General features: G+C 39.3%; 3 protein-coding genes across 11 annotated transcripts in view; all 3 read right to left on the bottom strand.

The window, feature by feature from the left end:
- TRPM6 (transient receptor potential cation channel subfamily M member 6) overlaps window positions 1–1,364 on the bottom strand; it is a 94,176-nt gene extending 92,812 nt beyond the window's left edge. For 4 of the 6 annotated variants that reach the window (XR_013232548.1, XM_077344764.1, XM_077344767.1 and 1 more), the window contains exon 1: window positions 972–1,124. Coding sequence is in view for 4 of the 6 variants with exons in the window: in XM_077344764.1 (XP_077200879.1) it covers window positions 972–1,109 (138 nt within the window). In the remaining 2 variants the exon portion in view is untranslated. Of the gene's footprint in view, window positions 1–971 lie in introns of all 6 variants that reach the window. The other 2 variants (XR_013232549.1, XM_077344769.1) reach the window with 2 other exon arrangements.
- Window positions 1,365–3,566: 2,202 nt separating this feature from the next.
- On the bottom strand, window positions 3,567–9,322 carry C7H9orf40 (chromosome 7 C9orf40 homolog). 2 transcript variants are annotated; one of them, XM_077344780.1, is made up of 2 exons: window positions 8,950–9,322; window positions 3,567–4,794 (listed from the first exon to the last, which is right to left on the bottom strand). In XM_077344780.1, the coding sequence occupies exons 1-2, from the start codon at window positions 9,178–9,180 to the stop codon at window positions 4,642–4,644; spliced, it is 384 nt and encodes a 127-aa protein (XP_077200895.1). In that variant the 5' UTR covers window positions 9,181–9,322; the 3' UTR covers window positions 3,567–4,641. The 2 variants fall into 2 exon arrangements, with proteins under 2 accessions (XP_077200895.1, XP_077200894.1); XM_077344779.1 differs by having other exon boundaries at window positions 8,821–9,275.
- Window positions 9,323–11,226: 1,904 nt separating this feature from the next.
- The window catches only part of CARNMT1 (carnosine N-methyltransferase 1), a 25,043-nt gene continuing 14,470 nt past the window's right edge, over window positions 11,227–21,799 (bottom strand). For all 3 annotated transcript variants that reach the window (XM_077344771.1, XM_077344770.1, XM_077344772.1), the window contains exons 5-8: window positions 18,743–18,921; window positions 17,491–17,604; window positions 15,958–16,061; window positions 11,227–14,663 (exon numbers count right to left, since the gene is read on the bottom strand). In XM_077344771.1, coding sequence (XP_077200886.1) covers window positions 14,553–14,663; window positions 15,958–16,061; window positions 17,491–17,604; window positions 18,743–18,921 — 508 coding nt within the window. In that variant the 3' untranslated portion in view covers window positions 11,227–14,552. The remainder of the gene's footprint in view (window positions 14,664–15,957; window positions 16,062–17,490; window positions 17,605–18,742; window positions 18,922–21,799) is intronic.

Raw genomic sequence — 21,799 nt, 5'->3', positions numbered from 1 at the left:
TGTAATTAATAGTAGAATGTAATATAATTTGGAATGGTAAATTGGAATGTATTTCTCTGGTCCAGGGACAAGGGAGATTACACCATCTCAAAGATGATGCTGTATTGTTGCCTCCACATTTGAGAGGAGAAGAACGGAGCATAATAGCAGGGTCTGTTAATTACTTTCAGTATCTAGAGTTAAGAAGGGTACATCTGCCCATCAATCTGATTTCGATATATTTATTTCCTTCACTGTTTCCCCCAGGAATTAAACCCAAACAAATGGTGACCATATAAGCTATTGTTATTCCTGATTGGTCCTTTATTATGTTATATGCTAATTTGCTGCTTACTCTCTACCTATATGGACTGGCAGGTTCTATTTCAATGTATCTGAAGAAGTGTGCATGCACATGAAAGCTTACATCTTTAATAAACCTTTGTTGGTATTAAAGGTGCCTTTTAGGTCAAAAGGACCTGTTGTTCAGAGTACAAATTTTAAAGTATTAAGGAATACACACTATTTTTTCAACCACCCAATAGCTAGCAGGGGCACAAATTACAGTAATTTCTTAAATTGCCTAAGTTTTTACAGTTAGAATGCAAGTCTCTGTATGTGTCAGACCCAGTTCTCGTGAATTCTATACTCTGGGAAGCATCCATAGCCATAATAAAACATCAAAAAATTGTTAAGAGAGTATGTTTAGAATCAGAGACATTTCCTTCACTTGTTTAAAATAATCTAAAGCTATTCTGACAAAATTTTATAGTGACTTAGCAAACTGAATACATAACTCCAATCAGATTTGGTTGCAAACTTTCCTGTTTCTCAGTGCTCTATAGATAGCATACTGACAAAAAACTGTCTGAAATTCACTTTTATAAGAAACATAAAATCCATATTTTGAACTGCAGTGAATCTTACATTATTTTAATATAGTCCAAATATCATTTAATCATTGCAACTAGCAGAAAAGTCCATCTACTTACTTTCTTCATATCCATGGTTAAAATACAACACTTTGTAGCTTTCAGATTGAAGTTTCCATCTAACACCCAATCAGATGTTTGCTTAGCACTAGCAAGTAATGGAAACAGTGCTAAAACGCAATGATTACAAATTTCCATGTGCTTACATTTATGAGCTTTAAAGGGAGGGGGGAAAGAGATGGACTCTGAGAACTCTAGTGAAATATTTGTTCTGTAATTAAACTGAAGACACTATCACCTTGTAATCAGGAACATGTGACTTGATCTGGTTTCAAGTTTATATACGACATTAGGGAAATGATTAACATTCATAATGTCTTGTTTGAAGTTTCAGTAGCAGCTTGGTTCAGGAAGACAAATGCTTTCCAATGAAAACAATTTTACATTTTCAAACGTATTGTATTTCTGTACTGCTTGCTGGAATCTCGTGGTTGCTCCATAATCATCAAGCAAGGCAGTTTGTGGTACATTAGTTCCTAGATAATATAAATAGTCCTTTATATTACAAGTGTACATTACCATATGCCTCAACAAGCATGTTGGGATTCTCGCTGCAGAGATGTTCTAGGTAAAGGAAGGTGGATTTTGGAAACTAAGCAGTGCCAGTACTTGGAAAACACCATGACCGTTTATGCACTGGAGGTTTCATGCCGGGCTGCAGGATGGAGTTTTAGTTGTAGCAGGTTGCCCCACCTCTTCCTGAACCCACATGGTGGAGCATTTGGCCCAGCGCACCTCATCCGCCCCCGATTTGTGTTCTTGCATGGAAGCTGGGGCAGTGAAGTTCCCAGTGCATAAACGGTCCATGAAAGCTCCTGCAGAAGAAAGTACTAGCAAACCACCTCTGCTTCTCTCTTGCCTTGAAAGCCCCTTCCTGGGCTCATCATGAGTCAGCTGTGATTTGACAACACTTTATACATGCAGAGATGTTCTTTTTACTGTTCACATAGAACTTGCATGCCCTGGTTGGCCAAAACTAGCATGACCAATCACTTTGAATGAATAAGGAGCCCAGGCAAATTATTTTTTTTCACAACTAAACTGTAATTTATGCACAACATTTTTTCTACCTTAAAACTTCTGGAAATACAACTGTAATACAACTCTTCATCCTCTCCTAAGCACTTGGACAGAAACTGTGATTATCATGTTGTTCATAACAAAAAAGTTAATCATGTTTTAATCGTAGATTCAGGTAGTGTTGGTCTTCTGCAGCAGAGCTAAGTTTGAGTCCAGTGGCACCTTTGACCCACAAAACTAAATAAAACTTTATTGTTGTTGGACCTAAAGGTGCCACTGGACTCAAACTGTGTTCTGCTGTTTTAATCATGTTTGACTATCACATACATCATATTTATACTTCACCATTCCCTCCTATGGTTCTTCCTACTTTCTATTCAATGGACGGATAAGGTACATACTCAAATGTCTTCTTGTTTAGACCAATCAAAGAGACTCACACGTCTCTCCTCATAAATTCGATGATAAATACGAGTAAGGGAAGGGGGAAAGTATTTTCTTCCACCTCATGCAGGATGCTTCATTAAAATAGCTAGTACACTCAGCTGAAATGAAGGAGTAAAAGAACTGTGCAACGTCTTATTGCTGTCAGCATACACTCTAATTCAGTGAATCTCTCCAATACAGGCTTTCTCAACCAAGTTTTCATGAAACCCTGGGGTTTATTTACAATTCTGGAAAGATTTCCCAAATGAGTGGGAGTTAATTTTTGATATTTTTTTTAATTTGTTAAACATTCATCAGGTGATATATGGTCATTTCAAACCCCCCCCCCCACCCCCAATGACCAATGATGGGCCTGAAGAGGTTGGAAGGGGAGGGGCCCTAGGTGGGCATATACACAGCTACGCTTCCCAACCATATTATGCACAGCCATGCGGCTAGTTTTGGGATTCCTCCTGAAAGTATGTTTCTTGGTTTCTCAATGGTAAAAAAGTTGGGAAAGGCTGCTCTAATACAACTTGTTGAGATACAGCATGCATGATGTTATGTCTGGACACAAAGGAAATGAAGTAGTATGCAGACACATTCAGGGAATTCTGTAAAAGTAGTTCAACATGTCTCTGCCTAAGCTTCATCTAAAGTATGTTAATTCATACATGATTCAAATCCAGTAAAAACTTAAAGACCAACAAGATTTTCAAGATATAAGCTTTTGAGTCAAAGCTGCCTCAGGGAAAGCAGTTCTGGAAAGCTTGTTGGGCTTTAAGGTACTACTGAAAAAGAGAAGAAGAAGAGTTGGTTCTTATATGCCGCTTTTCCCTACCAGAAGGAGGATCAAAGCGGCTTATAGTCGCCTTCCCATTCCTCTCCCCACAACAGACACTTTGTGGGCTGGGTGAGGCTGAGAGAACCCTGCTCAGTCAGAACAGTTTTATCAGTGCCGTGGTGAGCCCAAGGTCACCCAGCTGGTTGCATGTGAGGGAGTGCAGAATCAAACCCGGCATGCCAGATTAGAAGTCCGCCCTCCTAACCACTACACCAAACTGGCTCCTGAATTGAGCTCTTCTACTGCAGATCAGGCTATCCACTTAAAACTATCTTCAGGCATGATTAAAATTGAACACAGAAACGTTATAAATTTTTCCCAAAAATGTTTACTAGCACAGTACCCAGAAAACATACAGAAAATAAGGTTATCAAAATAAAGGGCAATCTGTACAAAACTCACTAACTGATTGACAAAGATCTAATGAAGATTTCAATTCCCAGTGAAAAGATTTTATCAGATATGCCAACAAAGTTACAATGTGTTAATAAAGAAATTTTTACAACTCGAAGACTTACATCTGAAAGCTCTAATGTTGACACGTACCTGATCACTGAGGAGGGAACTAGATTAATGGAAGTCCAAGAGTCTCTAGAAAACTACTGGGCTGGGCCTGGGTAGTGGAAGTAGAAAAAGCTTTTGTCTGTAAGCCCATGCTGGTTTACAGCAGCCCTGCTGATGATCACAGCTAGCAAAATCAATCAGATGTCACAGAGTGATTACACTAAGAAACAAATCTTTAAATTATGCACAACTAGAACACTGTCTAGACTGAAGTGGACAAAGTCTAGGTGAACTCTGGACAAAGAGTGCCCATGATTTCACAATACACTGAATAATTCACTTTCTTTATCCATCAATATCCAAGGAACAAAACATAAACAGCTATTGATCACTTCTACAAAAAGAAGAGGAAGAAGCAAAGTTTCTCAAACAATAATAATTGTTGTTTCTCAAACAATAATAAACAAAAAGTTACACAGTGGCTATTCTTGCAGGCAAATAATTGCTAGTCTACATTTTTGTTTGCATAGAATTCCTTATTTTTATTTTTGGTTAAGCTGATCTAACAATAATAATACAGATTCAAAACTTCATTCATATACTTCAACCACATGTTAACATACTCTTCTGCACCTGTGCTGTTCATTTTTCAAAGTCAAGTCCATTTCTCACTATATCTGTTCTTTCAAACATTCCCACAGTCCTCTGAGCACGGTCTTCTCTCTCTTCTTTCTGTATTCCATTGACTTACTGATGAATTCTGTTGTTTCTTCTTCAAGACATACTTTTCTTCAACAGAATGATCACATCTGTTTACTTTCTCAAGTAATAACAGAATCCAGCTTCTTCAAAGCACCTTTGCCAATGGGTCACTTTTCAAGTTTCCATTTCTGAAAGTCCAGTCCTGCTACAGAGTCTTGTTTTGACCATGTTTTCTTTTTCTAAATCGAGAATATCAGACAAATCAATGGCAGGTAATGGAGGCCTCCAATACTGGAAGGAGTTGTAGTGCCAAACGTCATCTTGATGCTAGGAAAATGAAATGTTATTAACATTAAGCTGAGATATCTTAGGGGGAAATCATATAAATTCCAATAAAAGTTTTTAAAAAACTCATGACAAATCCTGCAACTAAATGGAAATCAAGAGTTAGTTTCCAAACAAGGAATTTATACAAGTCATAGAATCAGACCACAAGCTAAAATCAAGGAGACAGATATTAGGAACAGTTTAACCTGTGCTCCCAGATATAATACTCTGTGAAATAATTATTTCCAGTAGTAAAATAGGTAGCGTGCATCCTTTCTATCTGTGAGGAACAGCAAAGTTCGAAATATTTTACTTTTGTTAGAAATTACTACTGCTTACTCAGGTCTCCACTAACCTAGCATAAAATACAGATATATTTTGCATTTCAAACACTGAAAATGGGAAGTTATTTACAATTTGGTCCTTTGTTTTATTCTGTGTGTTTTTATAAATATATATATTACTTTTAACTTGAAAAGTTAATACATAAATACTATGTAGGGTTTGACAATTTCCAAGTGGAAGGGTGCCAAGAAATTTTATTGTACTTTATTGTAATGTGTCTTGGCAATCTTCAGTAGAAGTGCAAAGTCCTATTAATCCTTTCACATCAGGCATAAAAATGTATGCACACAAAGTTCTTGTAACTGACTGTTTACACTACTAAACTGTGATATATCAATTCATTTCTTAACTGATTTCTTTCTATACTGTCCCCATATTAAAATAAATTGTTTTTAAACCAATTATGAAATCATGTGAAATTGCAGTAAAATAGGTTTATGATTAGAGGTTACCTTTTTGATGTGGTGATAACTACTAGGGTTATCCCATATTTATATACAAGTTTTGCCATAGCTCTAATAGAATTCCAAGACCCTGGAGAGCTTAGACACAAATTTAATAGTCGCAATAACTAGACAACATAGTAATTAAAATACAAAACCCTGAAGGCTGAAAAATGCATCTGGCTTCTAAAGTGAAATAAAATTCGTAAAGGCCTATAGAAGTTGGTTCAAATGGTTCAACTACACAATGAAGACTTAGCTGCTGTAGCATAGTTGCCAACCAAGATTTTCAGAAAGTTTTCTCCAAACTGGACTGATTATCAAAAAAATGGAACATGAGATTAAAAGTTAGTATATGTAAAGTGATGCACATTGACAAAAAATTGTAGTGTAGATGGAATCTGAATTGGTAACAACTAATCAAGAAAGGGGTCTGTGTGGTCACAGTGAACAGCTCAAAATGTCAGTTCACTGTATAGCCGATATAAAAAGGACAATATCATGTTAAGGATTGCTGTGACAGGGGAGTGTAAGATGCTCTGTGTTATACCCAAGGTCCCTAACTCTATCTGACCTGGATAGGCCAGGCAAGTCTGATTCCATCAGACCTCGGAAGCCAAACAGGGTCAGCCCTGCTTAGCACTTCGAAGCACAACCTCTAAAGAATACCATGGTTGTGAGACTGGGACATACAACTTCCAAATATCTCTTACCCAGCAGCCAGATTATCTTAGGATCTCCTAGCCATATCACACAAATGCCACATGATAAAATACCCTAACCTATGGGAAGAACACTCTTTCCCAAGGAAGGGAATAATAACCTGCTTAAAGTGCCAGCTGAGTGGCAATGAGTTCCCTGCAAAGAGATATCCATTTGCCCAATCCTGACTTCAATGTTTTGTGCATCAAGCCAACAGATATGTTTAGAAGATTAACATAAATATATGTACTACACAAAGAATCAATAAGAAAAATCAAATTAGAGATATTTTGCCTAACTTTTGTCTTTTGTCTTTTGACTGAACTTCCCCATACCTTTGAGCCAAAACTATTGAGTTATAAAATAATAGGCTATATATAGATTATCGAAGGATTTGATCCTCCTTACATATTAGTTGGAAACATACTGGAACAATGGTATTCGATTATTGTATGTACTTAAAACAGAAATAGTAGATAACAACCACTGATGAAAATGCTACATTGAAAACAGTACAAATCTAGAGACTGTTTTGGTTTTGTTCGTTATTAAAAAGAGGAGACAATATCTATTGTATCTTCATTTATATTTACTGTATATTGTATAACTTGTTTGTTATAGCCTAGGATAGGTTATTTTTTTCTGTTAACTCTGTGTTCACGTCTGCCCTCTTCAAATGTTAATTTATCTTGAGCAGGCTACTACATAGTTATCTGTTCATGTATGCAATGCTGGTCATGATGCCATCTGCTGAAACAACTGCACAGTGATTCTGTTAAATCAGTAGACACCTTGATTCTAGGAGATTGTTTGGCTGTTTTGACAAAGGATTATCATTGGCTGTATTTGGTTGTGACAGTCTACTGATAGATTCGGATGGGTGGCCGTGTTGGTCTGAAGTGGCACAGTGCGGTCGGAGTCCAGTGGCACCTTTTGGACCAGCAGAGATTTATTCAGGGCGTCTACTGATGTAACAGAATTGATTTTTGCTATATATTCACTGCCATGTAAGAAGATCATAGTCTGACAAAGAGTGTTTGCACTCGAAAGCTCACACCCTGAATAAATCTTTGTTGGTCTTAAATGTGCTACTGGACTCTGATTTTATTGAGTTACAGAAACTGTAACACTTGCCTTCAGGACTACAATTTTAAAAGAAACCCACAGTTAGAGGCAGAGGGACACAGTTCACTGGAAGAGCCTCTGTTTGACACGCAGAAAATCTGAGCGGCAACGGGAGGGTGGTATATAAATATAATAAATAAATAATAAATGCCTGGCATCTCCAGTTAAAAGGACCAGGTGATGTTGAAGAACTCAGTCAGTGACCCTGAAATGCTGCTGCCTGTGAAACAGACATTACTGACATTGATGGTCAGTACAAGGCAGCTTCATGAGTATGCAATTCTTTTTTTCATGCTGCTACCCCACTAAAGATAACCACCACCATGCTGCTTTTTTACTCCTTTGGGAAAAACTTGGCAGAAATTTTCAGCAGGGAAAAAAAGGTAAGAAGGAAGAGTTAAACACAAGGATGCCAGCCTCCAGATGGCATCCTTAATAGCTGGCTACACCCTCACAGTCCAGCCAGAAGATGGGAAGTGAGGAAACATAGATCCTGATTAGAGATGGGAAGGCCTAGAAAAACTTGAAATTTCAGGGAGTACTGAAAAACATTTTGTCTTTTCGAATGAGTGAACCTTCTAAATACAAGGTGGGCAAACTGACATATACAGCTCTTAAATCCAATCCAATTTTCATGAAGGCTTTCATGGCTCCTGTGGCTTTCTTGATCTGACATTTATCTTGTGATTAACATTTAACCCACATATTGGGCATCACGTACCATGCTGTCCTACCCTGCTGAAGGGAAAAAAGACTGGAAGGATGTGGGGCAGAAACTGCACCAAGGTCTCACGGGGCAACTCTGGAAGTTTCTTTGAGAACTGACCTTTCTCTAACCAGTAGCTACAGCAGGAAGAAGAGAGCATCTTGCTGGACCTACAGAAAGCTATGCATATATTATTATGGATCCTTTGTATGTTTTCTTCTCCCCTGACCAAATAATATATTTTATGTTACTCAACTAAAGATTGTGATTTCCATTTAACTGTTTTTTCCAAAAAAAATCAAATAAAAAATAAACGTATGTAGGCTAAGGTAGCACAGTTCCATCAGCTTGCAGGGTATTTATGTGCCAAGTATATTTTCAATTTTCCTGGCAAAAGCACCTAGGGCATTTAAACCGTTAAATTCCCTTTCTATTTCAAATATCGTAATTCCATATGCGTCCAAATGATGCATTTCCTGTTTAAAATTTTTTCCTTGTTAAAAAAGCAATACATTCCGTTCAGGCTTGATGGGGCAGGCAGTTCTGCACGCCTTTCCGTTGCTCTCGCCATTTCCCATCGCTAACCCTGGCGCCAATGGGCCTCCCTAGAGGGCCTCAGCTGGACCCGGGAGGCAAAGGCTTCTCTTGGGCCTCCCCGGCGGCGCCACCCGCCCACCGTCCTCCCTGCCATCGCTGCTCTTGTACCTCCTCGGCCGTGGGCGCGGCGGGGCTCCACGGAGGCGCCGGCGCTCCTCCCGCCCCGGCCAGCCGTGCAGCCTCGGGCAGCGGCCGCGCGCCCGCCCCGCCCCAGCCGCTGGGGCTTGCCAGAGCCACCTGCTCTTCGTGGGGTCGGCCCCGCTTCACGGCGGGGGGCCGCTTTCCCGAAGTTTCCTCGTCCTCTTCCGCCCGCTTCCGCTTCTTGCAGCCGCCTCCGCTCCAGGGCGCTCTCCCGCCTCGCGGCTCCCTGAGGCCGGGTTCGCTCCGCCCTCGCTTCGGTGGCCTCGGCGAGACGAAGGACTCCCAGGGCGCGTGGAAGGCCACCGCCTCTGCGCCGCGCTTCGCCATCCAGGCCCCCTCGGCGCGGCGCGGCCCGAGTCGCTCGCCGCGCAGCCGCCTACGCCAGCCGAGCGAGAACGGGGGCGGGGCGGGGGGCGAGCGGCCTAGCTCTGGCGCTTTCGGACGACCCCTGGTGGACAACGTGCCCAGCCTAGTTTGGCGGCCCATTTCTAGGCTTTCGAGTTAAGGTCTTGATCCTAGGTATATTTACTGCAGAATTTATTGCATTGGTATGAGTTGGTAATAAAGGTTGTTCACTACACCAGTAGTCGAACCTAGATCATGACTGCAGCTTCAGGTGGGTAGCCCTATTGATCTGAAGCAACAGAACAAAAGTTGTGTCAAGTGGCACTTTAAAGAGCAACAAAGTTTCATTCTTGACACCTCTTCATATACATTCGAACAAGGGTTCCTCAACCATACATATGGGAGGTGGGGGTGGTGAGGGGGTCAGGAGGGCTAATTAGAGTCAAGCTGCAGAGTGAAAAGTATATAACTAAAATTGGGCTAAAGCAGTTGGTAAGATCTGTGAATGGAAGATCTCTGGTATTGGAGAAGGCTTCTGCGGGTTCCATGGGCAGCAAAAGTCACAAACAAGGAAATACTACAGTGCATAAAATCTGTTGTATCACTGGTGAGCAAAATAACGAAACTCCGGCTTTGTGACATTTGCTGTACACGGAATCCACAGAAGCCTTCTCCAGCACCAGAGTTCAAGTAAATCAACTCTCCTCCTGTCCAATTTCTTCACTGTCCAACTTTCACAGCTGTAAGTGGCTAGTGGAAATATGATAGGTCAAACCAATCTATGCTTGGTAATCAAGTTTATGTCCTTGCTTTTCCATGCTCAGTTCAAGCTTATCATTGCTGACCAACCCAGAACAATTTGACATTTAGGAGAATAAAATGCATTTTATATGCTGCTTTTCTCTGCTAGGAATCTCAAAGAGCTTACAATCACCTTCCCTTTCCTCTCACCAGAACAAATATCATGAGGTAGGTGATTGCTGAGAGAGTCCTGATATTACTGCTCCCTCACAACAGCTTTATCAGAGCTGTGGTGAGCCCACGGTCACCTAGATGGCTGCATGTGGAAGAGCAGGGAATCAAACCTGGTTTGCCAGATTAGAAGCTGCTGGTCTTAACCACTATACCAAACATAGTGCTACCACCACTCTGATCCATTTGCAAGCCACTTCAGACTACAGCTGGTAGACGGTAGCATTATTTACAGATTTCCAAAATGTGGCCGCCTCCATCTGTAGTCTAAAAGGATGCAGTCTGTTCTACCACTACAGTATTATGCCCCTTTACATGCATAAACAAGATTTGTGACTTTTAAAATTACTTCAGATGTGATTTTCTCATAGCTAATTTGGATTAAGAAATGTAATCCCATTATAAACCACTTTAAGAATAATTAATTAATAGATCATAATTTGTAAGGGGGATTGAGAAGAGTAAAAATAATTAAATTACATAGAAATGGGTTTGTATTTAATACAGCAGCCCAATACTGACTGTACCGCTTTAAATTCCAGACTGATGAGAGGGCTCATCAGCTCTAATAGGAACAGGGGAGGCTGCTGAAGTTAGTAGTTGACAGAACACTTGCTGTCTCACACCAGGCATTTTTCAAGCTCGTAAGTAATTTTAACTTGGGACTTATTGGTCACATGATCAAGCTAAGCCACAATATTGTCTAATAGAAACAGCAATTCTCCAGCAGTCATGCAGATTTCTTTTCTCACTTTAACCAGAGATGCCAGGGATTGAGCTGGACCCCTCTGTTTATAAAGCATATGCTCTGCCCACTGAGCTATTGATTATCCCACATGAAGATATAGAAAAGTTACAGCTGCAATTAAGACTGAAGCAGTATCAATTCCTAGGGAGGAACATGTAAGACACTAAGAACTAAAATGTCTTGTTTAGCGGTTCAAAGGGAACTTTAGAATTAAAACTGCTGATTGCCACTGGAAGACAGGCACTGTTACGACTGGGTGTTGTAGGAAGGGTAGCGAGAGATACAACAGCTGTAACATCTCAGTCAAATGAACTGCAATACTTGACACAGGTGATTTTATTTTGAATAAAAAGTTCAGGATGCCTTATATTGCTGGACAAACATAACTAAGTATTTAATGGTTTTGAGTTTGCAGCTTTAAATTTGACACAGAATACCATGACAAATTTACATTTGCCTTGGCTCCAAAAGGCGAGACTGGTAACTTGTCTAGCCATCAAGGAGGAACAATACAGAGTTATACATGATTATGCCTGTTTATAATACACCGAACATGAATCCTGAAAATCAAAGTGTGGTAAGAGCATTTCAGTTTTTAATAGTTAATGAATATTTGCCCTGTTGTTAAATTGTTATAAGGCCAAGAAGGAAAAATCTGGATTGTCCTCAAAAAATTATTACCAAATAAATATACCATCTAGTTCTTTGAATAAAAACTCAAATGAGGAATGGGAAAGCAGGAATCAATAAACATTCTTGTTAGGTTCAAATTGTAATACATGAGAATTCACTACATTTTTGTATGCCAATATGAAAAATAATTTGAAATTTTAACTTCAGACATGTAGGTTAATTTTACATTTGCAACTTTAAAATTAAATAGATTTTCTGAAGCTAGAAATCTTGATATTCATATCTGTTGTCAAGCACAACCTACATTTTTAGTTCCTTCTACACAGTAACACACTGAAGGAGTAAAGCTCAAAACTATTTTCCTATCTTATAAGGGACATACAAAAGATAACACATAAATTCTACTGTAAAACAGTGGACCTGCCACACACCCAACATTACCTAGTGCTCTGCAGCCTAGAGGAGCTATCCTAGGTATAATTATCAGGAAGAGACACTACTACATTAGGAATTCCTCTTGTGTAAATGTTTATAAGGAAAAACTGGAGTATATCTGTGACAGCGTCTTTTCATCCCTGGGATTTTTTTCTATTAAACCTTTTTAATTTTTTAAAAAATTAAATTTTAAATTAAAAAGCCAACACGTTCACAGCATACTACTTGTTTTGACCCAAAATAAAATTCATTAACTAGTTTTACTTACTGAACAATAAACTACATTTTAAGTTTGGCGAATACCCTGGAGGAAATACAAAAAAATGTAAAAAGCATAATTTAACCCATTTATGCTAACAAAGGAGCAATGCAATCATTGATGCCCTTCAACCATGTATTTGGCATCATCAGCAATTGCCACCCATTCCTTAGATACCATTGATTCTTTAGTATAATTTTCATAATACATAAATAGTTTGCATATTGAGTCACATACTTCATCCTATTAGGAGAAATCTGAATTGTAATATCTCTAGTCAGCATACTCAGTATGGAGGAAATCTCCTAAAGCATTGTGTCTTGACAGAACTAAAGCTGACTGTGATTATTTACAAAAACAAATACTGAAGCTTGCACATATTTGAGGAAGGCATCCTGTCTGAAATCAATGGCACTATGCCTAACTGCAAAACCCTGCCTCCCCTCCCAAAAAAAAAAAAAAACCCAGAACTTTAATCGTACATTTTTTCTTTTAAAAAAGAAGTCAACAATTAAGACAAAATCTAAACAGCAACCTCCAACAAGCAGATCACAATGGCAGTAATTAGAATTGGCAATATCTTTACAGCATCTCATTTAGTCAAAGTGGTATAATCCTTCATAGGATCTGCATTCTAGTGCAGGTGAATTTATTAGAATTGCCAATGAGTGGATAAATATATGAGTGGATAAATTACTCCCCCCCCCAAAAAAAAACAACAACTGCTGTCTAAAAAGAAAGGCTGTTTAAATCCTACACAGATTTCTTTTTTGGGGGGGAGAGACAGGGACAGGAATGAATGCAGCCCAGAGGAATGTCTACATCTTGCAGTTTGCTCTTCCCCTCCAGTGAAAAATGATGTCACTGTGTGGCTTTGGAAACCAGTCAAGAAGTGTGGCTTTGGAAACCAGTCAGTAGCACTTGGGAGTGGTAAACTCAAGACAAAGATTAGACAGAGACTTGAACCCTTGGATCCTCTCCTTGCAGAAATCAATGCCCTCTGAGGATTTGGCTGCGTATTTCACAGAGGTACATGGTGCTCTGCTGGACTCAGTTCAAATGGCTTTGTATAGGAAAGTCATGATGGAGAATTATGGGAATGTGGCCTCCTTGTAAATGTCTGGCTTGGGGGAATATTTTGCTTCCCAATTAAATCTTGTTAGCCATTAGGGAATACAAACAAGATAACTGCTTGGAGTGTGAATCACGCTTTGCTTGCAAAGTAAACCTGTCATGTATCACAGGAAAACCTACACATGTCTGAACAATGGAAAATAGCTTGCTGACCCTTCTATGTTTACAAAACACACACAAACACACAAATGATGCAGGAGAGAAAATGCATGGTTGTTTGGAATATGGGAACTGTCTGGCATGCCATTTGGACCTTATGCAACTTTGTAGTGTCATGCAGGGGAGAAATCCCACAGAAGAGAGATGGTATAAATACCTGGCCTATAGGAAATGTCTCGGTTTGAAATCAAGCCTTGTCATACACCAGAAAGAAACCCTATGAATGCAGGGAATATGGAGACATGTTTTGTTCAGCGCTCCAATATAGATTTAGGTGTAGCCCATTGATTTCAGTGTTGGGAAGATAGCCAAGAACTTGAAGTATTCAAAAAATATTAGTGCCATTATACTTTAGACAAGCTTTAGTTCCAATAATTGCTACTGCATATCATTATATTAGATTATGGACCAAATGTTCAAGCACCATCATTCAGTACCAGTCCCCAAAACAGGCAATGTCATGAATATGCTTTGTAAAATCATACATAAGTCACTTTTACAAAGTGATTATATATTCACAAGATTTTGATAAACAGATGCCTAAGTTTGCATGACACAGCTATCCGCATTTGCAAAATTCTTAAGAAAAACAAAAACTATTTGAATATCATCCAAAATGTTAGATTTTTTTGTCTTATACCCAAAGCAGGACCCAAAAGACAGTTGCACCTCTCATATCATATTAAATGTTCTTCCAGAGAAATATGGAAGTAGATGGTTGTGCCTACTTGACAGAAAATTCTGAATGTCAATTCCGGCATATCAAAATTGTCATCCTTATCGGAATTAAAAGGAAAAGCATATGAACATCTGCACTCCATGCTAATTACCTAAGTATATCTATCAAGAAGTACACTGGAGATCAAAGGGCATATTAAGGGGGGGGAAAGAAAGATAAGAGTTACATTCCATGAGGAATGAGAAGGCACCACTGATATAGGGCTGTGTCCAGTCTTCACCAAGAGGCCAATTTGTGCGAACATTAAAAAAGAATGTCAGCAGTTTCCTGGATAATCATATACTGCTTTCTGGTTTCCTAACCACGAACATCACACATTCATAATAGTATTTCATCATGGAAAGTTCATTCACAGTATATGTTGTCAGAACAGATTCATTTTCCATCTGAAAATAAAAATACCACATTTTATTCATTCAAGCAAAAAGGTCTCTTCTGTCCTACCACATCACTTGTACTATTTGCCTGGTATCACTAGTAACCAGCATTATTTAAACCAGCCTTTCTCAACTTTTTGATGTGAAACATCTTCTGGTGTGGTCCCCCAAACAGAAGCAGTAGACGGATGTAACATCCATCATCCCATCCCCAGGGACCGCACCAGTGGATGGGCACTGGCGCCAGAGCACTGAGGCACGCTCAATGCTCTGGCGTTGCTGCTGCCAGTCTTCTGAGGAGGCCAAAGGCAGCTGCAGGAGACTGGCGGGGGGTGGGGTGGCCAGCACAGCAATGAGCAGAGCTGCTCCTTGCTGGGCTGGCCCCGCCCCTGCTGTGCTTCCAAAGCTGTGCCCGCCCTCCGGAGAGCTGGCGCAGCCACAAAAGGCAGCAGGGGCCAGGCAGGGGCCAGTACTGCTCGTTGCTGGGCTGGCCCCACCCCCGCTGTGCTTCCAAAGTCACGCCCGCTCTCTGGAGAGCCAATGCAGCCATGGAAGACAATTAGAAGGCAAGGAGAGGGGTGGGAGGGGGGAGGGAACAAAGACTCTTGCTCCTTATGTTGATGTTTCACATAAGGAGCGAGAATCTTTGTTGGCAGATTTTTTTTTTTACTGTTGAGAAACCCCTGAAACATTCTTCAGGTTTAGAGAAACCCAAGAAGTAGTGCAATCGAGCAGAATATGGTTGGGAAGCACAGCTGTGTACAGGCCTACCCTCCCCTTTCCATCGCCTACATGCCCATCATTGGCCATTTTGGGGGGGGGGGGCAGGTTGACATGACCATATATGGTCATATCACCTGACAGATGTTTATCATATTTAAACATTATATTAAAAATTAATTAATTCCCACCCAATTATGAAACCGTTCCAGGGCTCTCAAGAAACTCCAGGATTTCACGAAATCCTGGTTGGGGAAGCCTGATTTAAACTCTGTATTCACCTCTTATGAGAAAAACTAAGAAGACATCTTGATTTGTCTTTATGACCATAAGTATCATCCGAAACATTTAGCTAATCAGAAACAAATGTTGCTAGGTTACTATAACAGTGCAAGGTTAAATAATGTTGACAGTGTAGAACATTTAATATGATAGAATGAATTCAAACTGACAGTTTGAAGCCTATCTTTACAGAGCAAACCTAAACAGAATTGTACCTTTCTATACTGAATCCAATGGGTTTAGAAGGATATAGCTTGGTTCAGACTTACACCTTTGTTGTACAAAATATATAAATACTTACCTCTATATGGAATCCATATTGTAATATAACATTTTTTATGTCTTCATAACTCAACTCAATAGATAATTCATTTGCTAAGTTTTCAAAATGGTAAAGAAGAGGACCTACAGGGAAAAATTCAAGAACAGGTCAGTAACTTTTATTCACCTAGTCTCAGACAATGACATATCTAAATTTTATGTGCCTTTTAGTTGCTTTAAAATTTTTGCCGTCATCTCAGTGACATTTTGATTTTTAAATCAGGTTTAATCAATTTGTTAGAACTGTTATTAATATGTTACGTTGTGACTATTATTTAATATGATGTTCTATGTTTCCCACAATGTTCAATGTAAACTGCCCTGGGCCATATGGAAAGGGCAGTATAAAAATCTAAGAAAATAACTAATAAATCATGGGTCAAGTTTTACTAAATGGATTTGTATTACAATGGTATCAGTATTTAAATTTCACTGTTTGGAAGGCACGTGATCTCAATGAGACATGGCCAGGAATCAAAAAATTGAGAACTGACTTCAGTAAGATTAATGGGGCTCCAGGTCTCAAACCCCCTCCATCTCTCCCCCTTAGAGTGGAAAACTGTTTCTGAAACTGAAATGAGTTCAGACTTCCATGGAGAACGAATTAAGATAATGTGAAACTAGTAGCATATATTCCATGCAGCCCAACTCACAGATGGAATAACACCTCCCATAGAACAGGCAAGCAATGAAAAATCTTACGCCTTCTCCCGTCTTTTATCTTAGCTACTGCATTATTATCCCTAATAATAATTTAGCTATAACCAGGTTGTGATTTGCACCCATTCTCATTCTCAACGGGTGAAGAATGCAGTTAATAGGGTCCTCATGGGAACATTCAGCCAGTGCTGAAACAGCTGCATTGGTTATCAGTGGTGTTCTGGATCAAATTCAAGTTTTTGGTTTTGACTTTCAAGCCTATTTGTGTCTGAGACTGAGGGGAAGGCAGTATATAAATGTAATAAATAAATTAATTAAATGTCTGAGGGACTGTGTATCACCTTATGCTCCCCGCGGAGTCCTTTGGTCTGCGAGTACTAATGAACTGGTGATCCCTGGTCCGCGTGAAGCATGTCTGGCCTCAACCAGGGCCAGGGCTTTTTTGGTTCTGGCCCCTACCTGGTGGAATGAGGTCCCAGCTGAGCTGAGGGCCCTGTTGGAGCTATCACAGTTCTGCACAGCCCGCAAGATGGAGCAATTCCACCAGGCATTTGGTCGAGGCTAGGGCAGGAAGATCTTTGGGTCCCCTCTTTTGGGATGTCTTGATATCCACACACCATTACATCTTTTAATCACCCATCTTGAAGGACAGTGTTAGGTGGTGGAAAGGTTTATTGAGTGTGAGTTAGTTGTTGAGGAGATGAATTTGTTAAATATGCCTGCTGCTGTATTATAGTTAACAGTTTTATTATATTGTTCTGTTTTGTGATTTTAACGTGTAACCCACCATTAATTGGCCTTGCTGAGATATAAATATAATATAAATAAATAAATATAAAGTACAGCAACTTACCTAAATTGATCCAAATTCCTCCTGGCTTGAGTATTTTCCATATCGTATCAATGTAATCTATGACATTATGTGCTGTGTCTATGAAGAAGCAGGTTGCTATGCAATCCCATATGTCTGTACAGTGAAAGAAAAATGAAAGTTATCTAGCTGTCAACCGATACACTGCAGGTGTACTACCAATATAATCAGGTAGGGCTTACAAAAGTAGACATAAATTACAATAATTTCCCAGAGGGTTTTTTTTTTTTTGCTTGCTTCAGTTGCTTTCAGATTGGCCCTCTGATTAGACATACTAAGAAGCAAATGACATGACCTTAAAACATGACATCTTTAAATACTGTAAATATGTATTTTAGACTTTAAAGCAGGCCAAGTATTCTTTATTAGGTAAGTGCCCCAAACTTGTTTGCAGATAACTGGTAAAATGTTGCATAAGAACCTAGAAGATTGACATTCACAAATACAGTATGCCAAAAGATTAGTAATGATTCTAGCTGGAGATCATGCAGGATAGAATGATGGTTAGGCACCTATTATGTGCAAATAACCCACTGATTCCATTTGTCATGTTCCTTGCTGGTCAAGTTAATGCTACATCTGTTCCTTAGTCACAATCTCACCATTTCATTTTTCCAAATACAGACAGAGAACCAAGTATTAAAAGACTTTTTTCTCCTCCTAATCAGTGAAAAGTTTCCCCAAATGAGAGGATCTCTCTTCAGTAACTAAGTAAATTTTAGAAAATAGCCACAAGGCTACTTAAAACAGGTCTGTGCTAAAATCTTCCATTTCTCTGAATCCTGCATCCATACTTGGTTAAGTATTGTGCTATAGCCATCCATCCCAACAGGATTTTGCTGTGTAGGTCAGACAACCCAGTTGTGAATTATTGCTATTGCACAGTGATAGCACAATATCCAACCATGTATGGGAATAGCATATATCAATTAGCAAGCAACTTTTTGAATTAGACAAACCAAACATTTTAGACTACTTAAGTTTAACTCAAAGCAAAGATCATATCAAAGATCAGTTATCAAAAGGAAACCATAAGGCAAAGGCTAAAAGTGACCGAGGCCTCTCGGTGATGGGTAGCCCTTGGGTTACTGGCGAAATAAAATCTTTTTTAAAATCACATAATCTGAAGTTTTGTTTCATACAGCCTCCTAGTTCTACTGCTGGTGGCATACCGTCCAAAGCACGTTCACAAACATTATCCTTAAAGTCCCCCTTCTCTCTCTTTTCTACTTACTACGCTCACAGTAGATTTCTTGAAAATCTCCTGCTGTCATAGAAAAGTTTGCCCCAGGAGGAAGACTGTGAGGATCAACGTCAGGAAAATAAATTGGTTGTATCTGATCAGCAGATCTCTTGTTATTGCTAAACTGATGAATCCAAGGATATAGTTTGTACGAATTAGTTTCAGAGCATCTGTAATATATGATTATCAAACAACAGTTTCACCTTATCGTTTCAAAGATAAACACTACAATATTTAATATTTTTGAGCTTGGATTCTTACCAGTATACATTTAACAACCTCAAAGGTAATAACAGAGGTTAGTCTGTGGCAACAAAATAAAACAGGAGCCCACGAGCACCTTAAGAATAAAATTTACTACAGGATAAACTTTCATGAGACTATCTCATGAAATGTATAAATGAAATAGTGTATAAATCCAATGGCCTCCTATATTTAAAACAAATAGGAGGCACAGAAGATCTGTTATAAAGAGAGGCTTATTTGAAACCCGATTGAATTACAATAATAATAAGTCACTCAGCATTGAGGAGGGTCACTTCAACTTTGACAGACAGGCAACAAAACCTAGCAGAAGATAAAGAGAGACAATGGGAAACTACAGGATATGCAAGATATTAGCACCTTTTGTTCATTAGGAATCCTTGATCTTTTCTTAAACCTGGGAAGTAAACAGTCATTAATGAATACTAATTCAGTAATTTCACATTGGATGCTCCCTCTGAAGTTCCTTCATTTAAGGATGTGTAACAAAAGGTTATAAAGAAGCAATTAAATAACTAACTTAAAATATCCTCAAATTGAAGATTCTTAAATAAAAAGGCTAAATGACATTTGTCGTATTCAGCAATTGTGGTGTTCAACAAAGCTGCTTTGGCTTTTATTATTTTATATAGAACAGGCTCTCTCAACCAGGGTTTCTTGATGGCCATCGAAGGGTGATATGAACCATTATAGTCATGCAAACCTGCTCCTCCCTATCAAAATGGCCAATGATGGAGGAGGTGGGAAGAGGGGAAGCAGGCAGGTATGTACACAGCTATGCTTCCCAACCATATTCTGCATGGTTGTACCACTTCTGGGTTTTCTCAAAGGTTGAAGAATGTTTCAGTAGTTTCTTAATGGTAAAAAAATTGAGAAAGGCTCATACAGAAGACTGCAACATAAGACTTCATACAGTACTTTCAAGTGCTCAAAGCCTATTAACATCATCTTCTCATTAAGGTTTACTACATATTACAAATGGGGACTTAGATAGCATGGCTTACTTAGTGCCATTTAAGCAATGTATGACACAGGACAATGGTTCTCAACCTGGGGGTCGGGACCCCTTTGGGGGTATAACGACCCTTTCACAGGGGTCGCAGCAGGGCAAGCAGCTTTCCGGGGGGGGGGGCATCCACACAACAGCCTTGCGGGGTAAATCGAGAGAGCGTTCATCTGTCTGGAGCAGCAGAAAAGAACGAGATCAGCATGGTGGGACAAGAGGCAGAACTGAACTGAGAAAGCCTGGGGAAAAATCAATTTATATACAATCATGAACAATGGATCTTCATGCCATTGGTTAGTTTCAGTTTAATTTCTGTGAAAGAACACTTGCATCATTTTATGGTTGGGGGTCACCACAACATGAGGAACTGTATTAAAGGGTCGCGGCAAGAGGACAGTTGAGAACCACTGACATAAGAGAAATGGAAACCTGATCCATAGGATGGATTTCCTGATCCATAGTTCAGCATCTCAGCATTAAGCTTGGTGCACATTCTTGCAACAGAAACAAGTGTAATTTTATAATGTAACAACAATAGCATTTATTAGTAGCTATATTCTTATATTAGGAAGACATATGATTTAGTCCTATATTATAATTTGTTTCCTTTGCACTTATATCTCTGTTGATACCTGGTCATTGCTAAGAAATCAGATCTCCCATATTAGCAAGACTTTGTAGTATAAATAGAGGAAGGACTCCCAGCCAATGATTAATTTTTTTAACATGCATTTTTCAAGGTGTTCAACAGATAATTATGGAGAATTTGCAGTCTTTATGCCTTTATTTTAAAAATCTTAACACACCAGGACAAATCTTGGTGGAAGTCTAATAGTTCAGCTTTCAGAAGTTCTTGGAAAAAATAATGTAACAAGAAAATAAAAACATAGAGCGTTCACCAAGAACAGCAACCCTGGGCCTGGGAGTAGCTCCTCCTCCTTCCTTTAACACACAGTAGTGAAATCTGTGATTTAATGCCATGTTATGTGCTCTCTACCTTTCCCCCCTGCAGCAGAGACAGGGAAACACACTATGTAATGACATCACATCATACATTTCACCAAAGTGGAAGAGTGTCTCAGTGGCATGCCATTTTCCAATACGAGCAATGTAGTTCTCAGACAACACAGCAGACATAGACTGCGGTCTGGAAATATGCACAGATCCTTCCATTAATCAAGCAAGACTTTCACTCTCTCTATTAAAAGAATCTCTCAGTATTCAATCCCTTTTTAAATACACCAAGACTTCTGAAATCAGTCTGAGATGCAGTGCACAATGGGAAATCTAACCGTTATTTTGGGAAAATGGGAATAAGCTTACTGGGCACACTAAAGCCAATGTGCACATTAAAGGTATTTAATGAGATGTCATCATAGAGCCCAATTTTTATCACAAATTTTAATATATTCTGTATAGAAGCAGAGTTGGGACCTCCAGGATTATCTAGTCCAACCCCCTGCACAATGCAGAAATTACCAACGGCCTGCCTACCCACAGTGACCCCAATTTCATGCCCAAGTGATTCCCCCCCATCAAAAATCTCCAAAATTCAGCCTGGCCTGGGGGGAATTCACCTACCATGTAGGTATTAATTTTTTAATTCAGAAATTTGACATGTGAAACTGATGGGCACAGTGGCAAATACTTATTAATCCCCCCCCCAAAAAAAAAGACCTAGAAAAATCTTAATAATATTATCCAAGGATCAAATCATAGCATACTTCAGTTATACAATGTTGGGTCTTCTGGAGTTTCAGATTTATAAGCTATTAAAT

The sequence above is a fragment of the Paroedura picta genome, chromosome 7, assembly GCF_049243985.1.
Source record: "Paroedura picta isolate Pp20150507F chromosome 7, Ppicta_v3.0, whole genome shotgun sequence".
NCBI lineage: Eukaryota > Metazoa > Chordata > Lepidosauria > Squamata > Gekkonidae > Paroedura > Paroedura picta.
The sequence above is the reverse complement of the archived record's forward strand: the minus strand, read 5'-3'. Positions and strand labels throughout refer to the sequence as shown.

What these genes read in the sequence shown, in the direction of transcription:
- C7H9orf40 (XM_077344779.1), bottom strand. Translation starts at nt 9,180, where the DNA reads ATGGCGAAGCGCGGCGCAGAGGCGGTGGCCTTCCACGCGCCCTGGGAG. An exon ending in CCGCGCCCACGGCCGAGGAG is followed by an intron (nt 4,795 to 8,820) that starts GTACAAGAGCAG and finishes TCATTTTCCTAG; the next exon opens with CATCAAGATGACGTTTGGCA.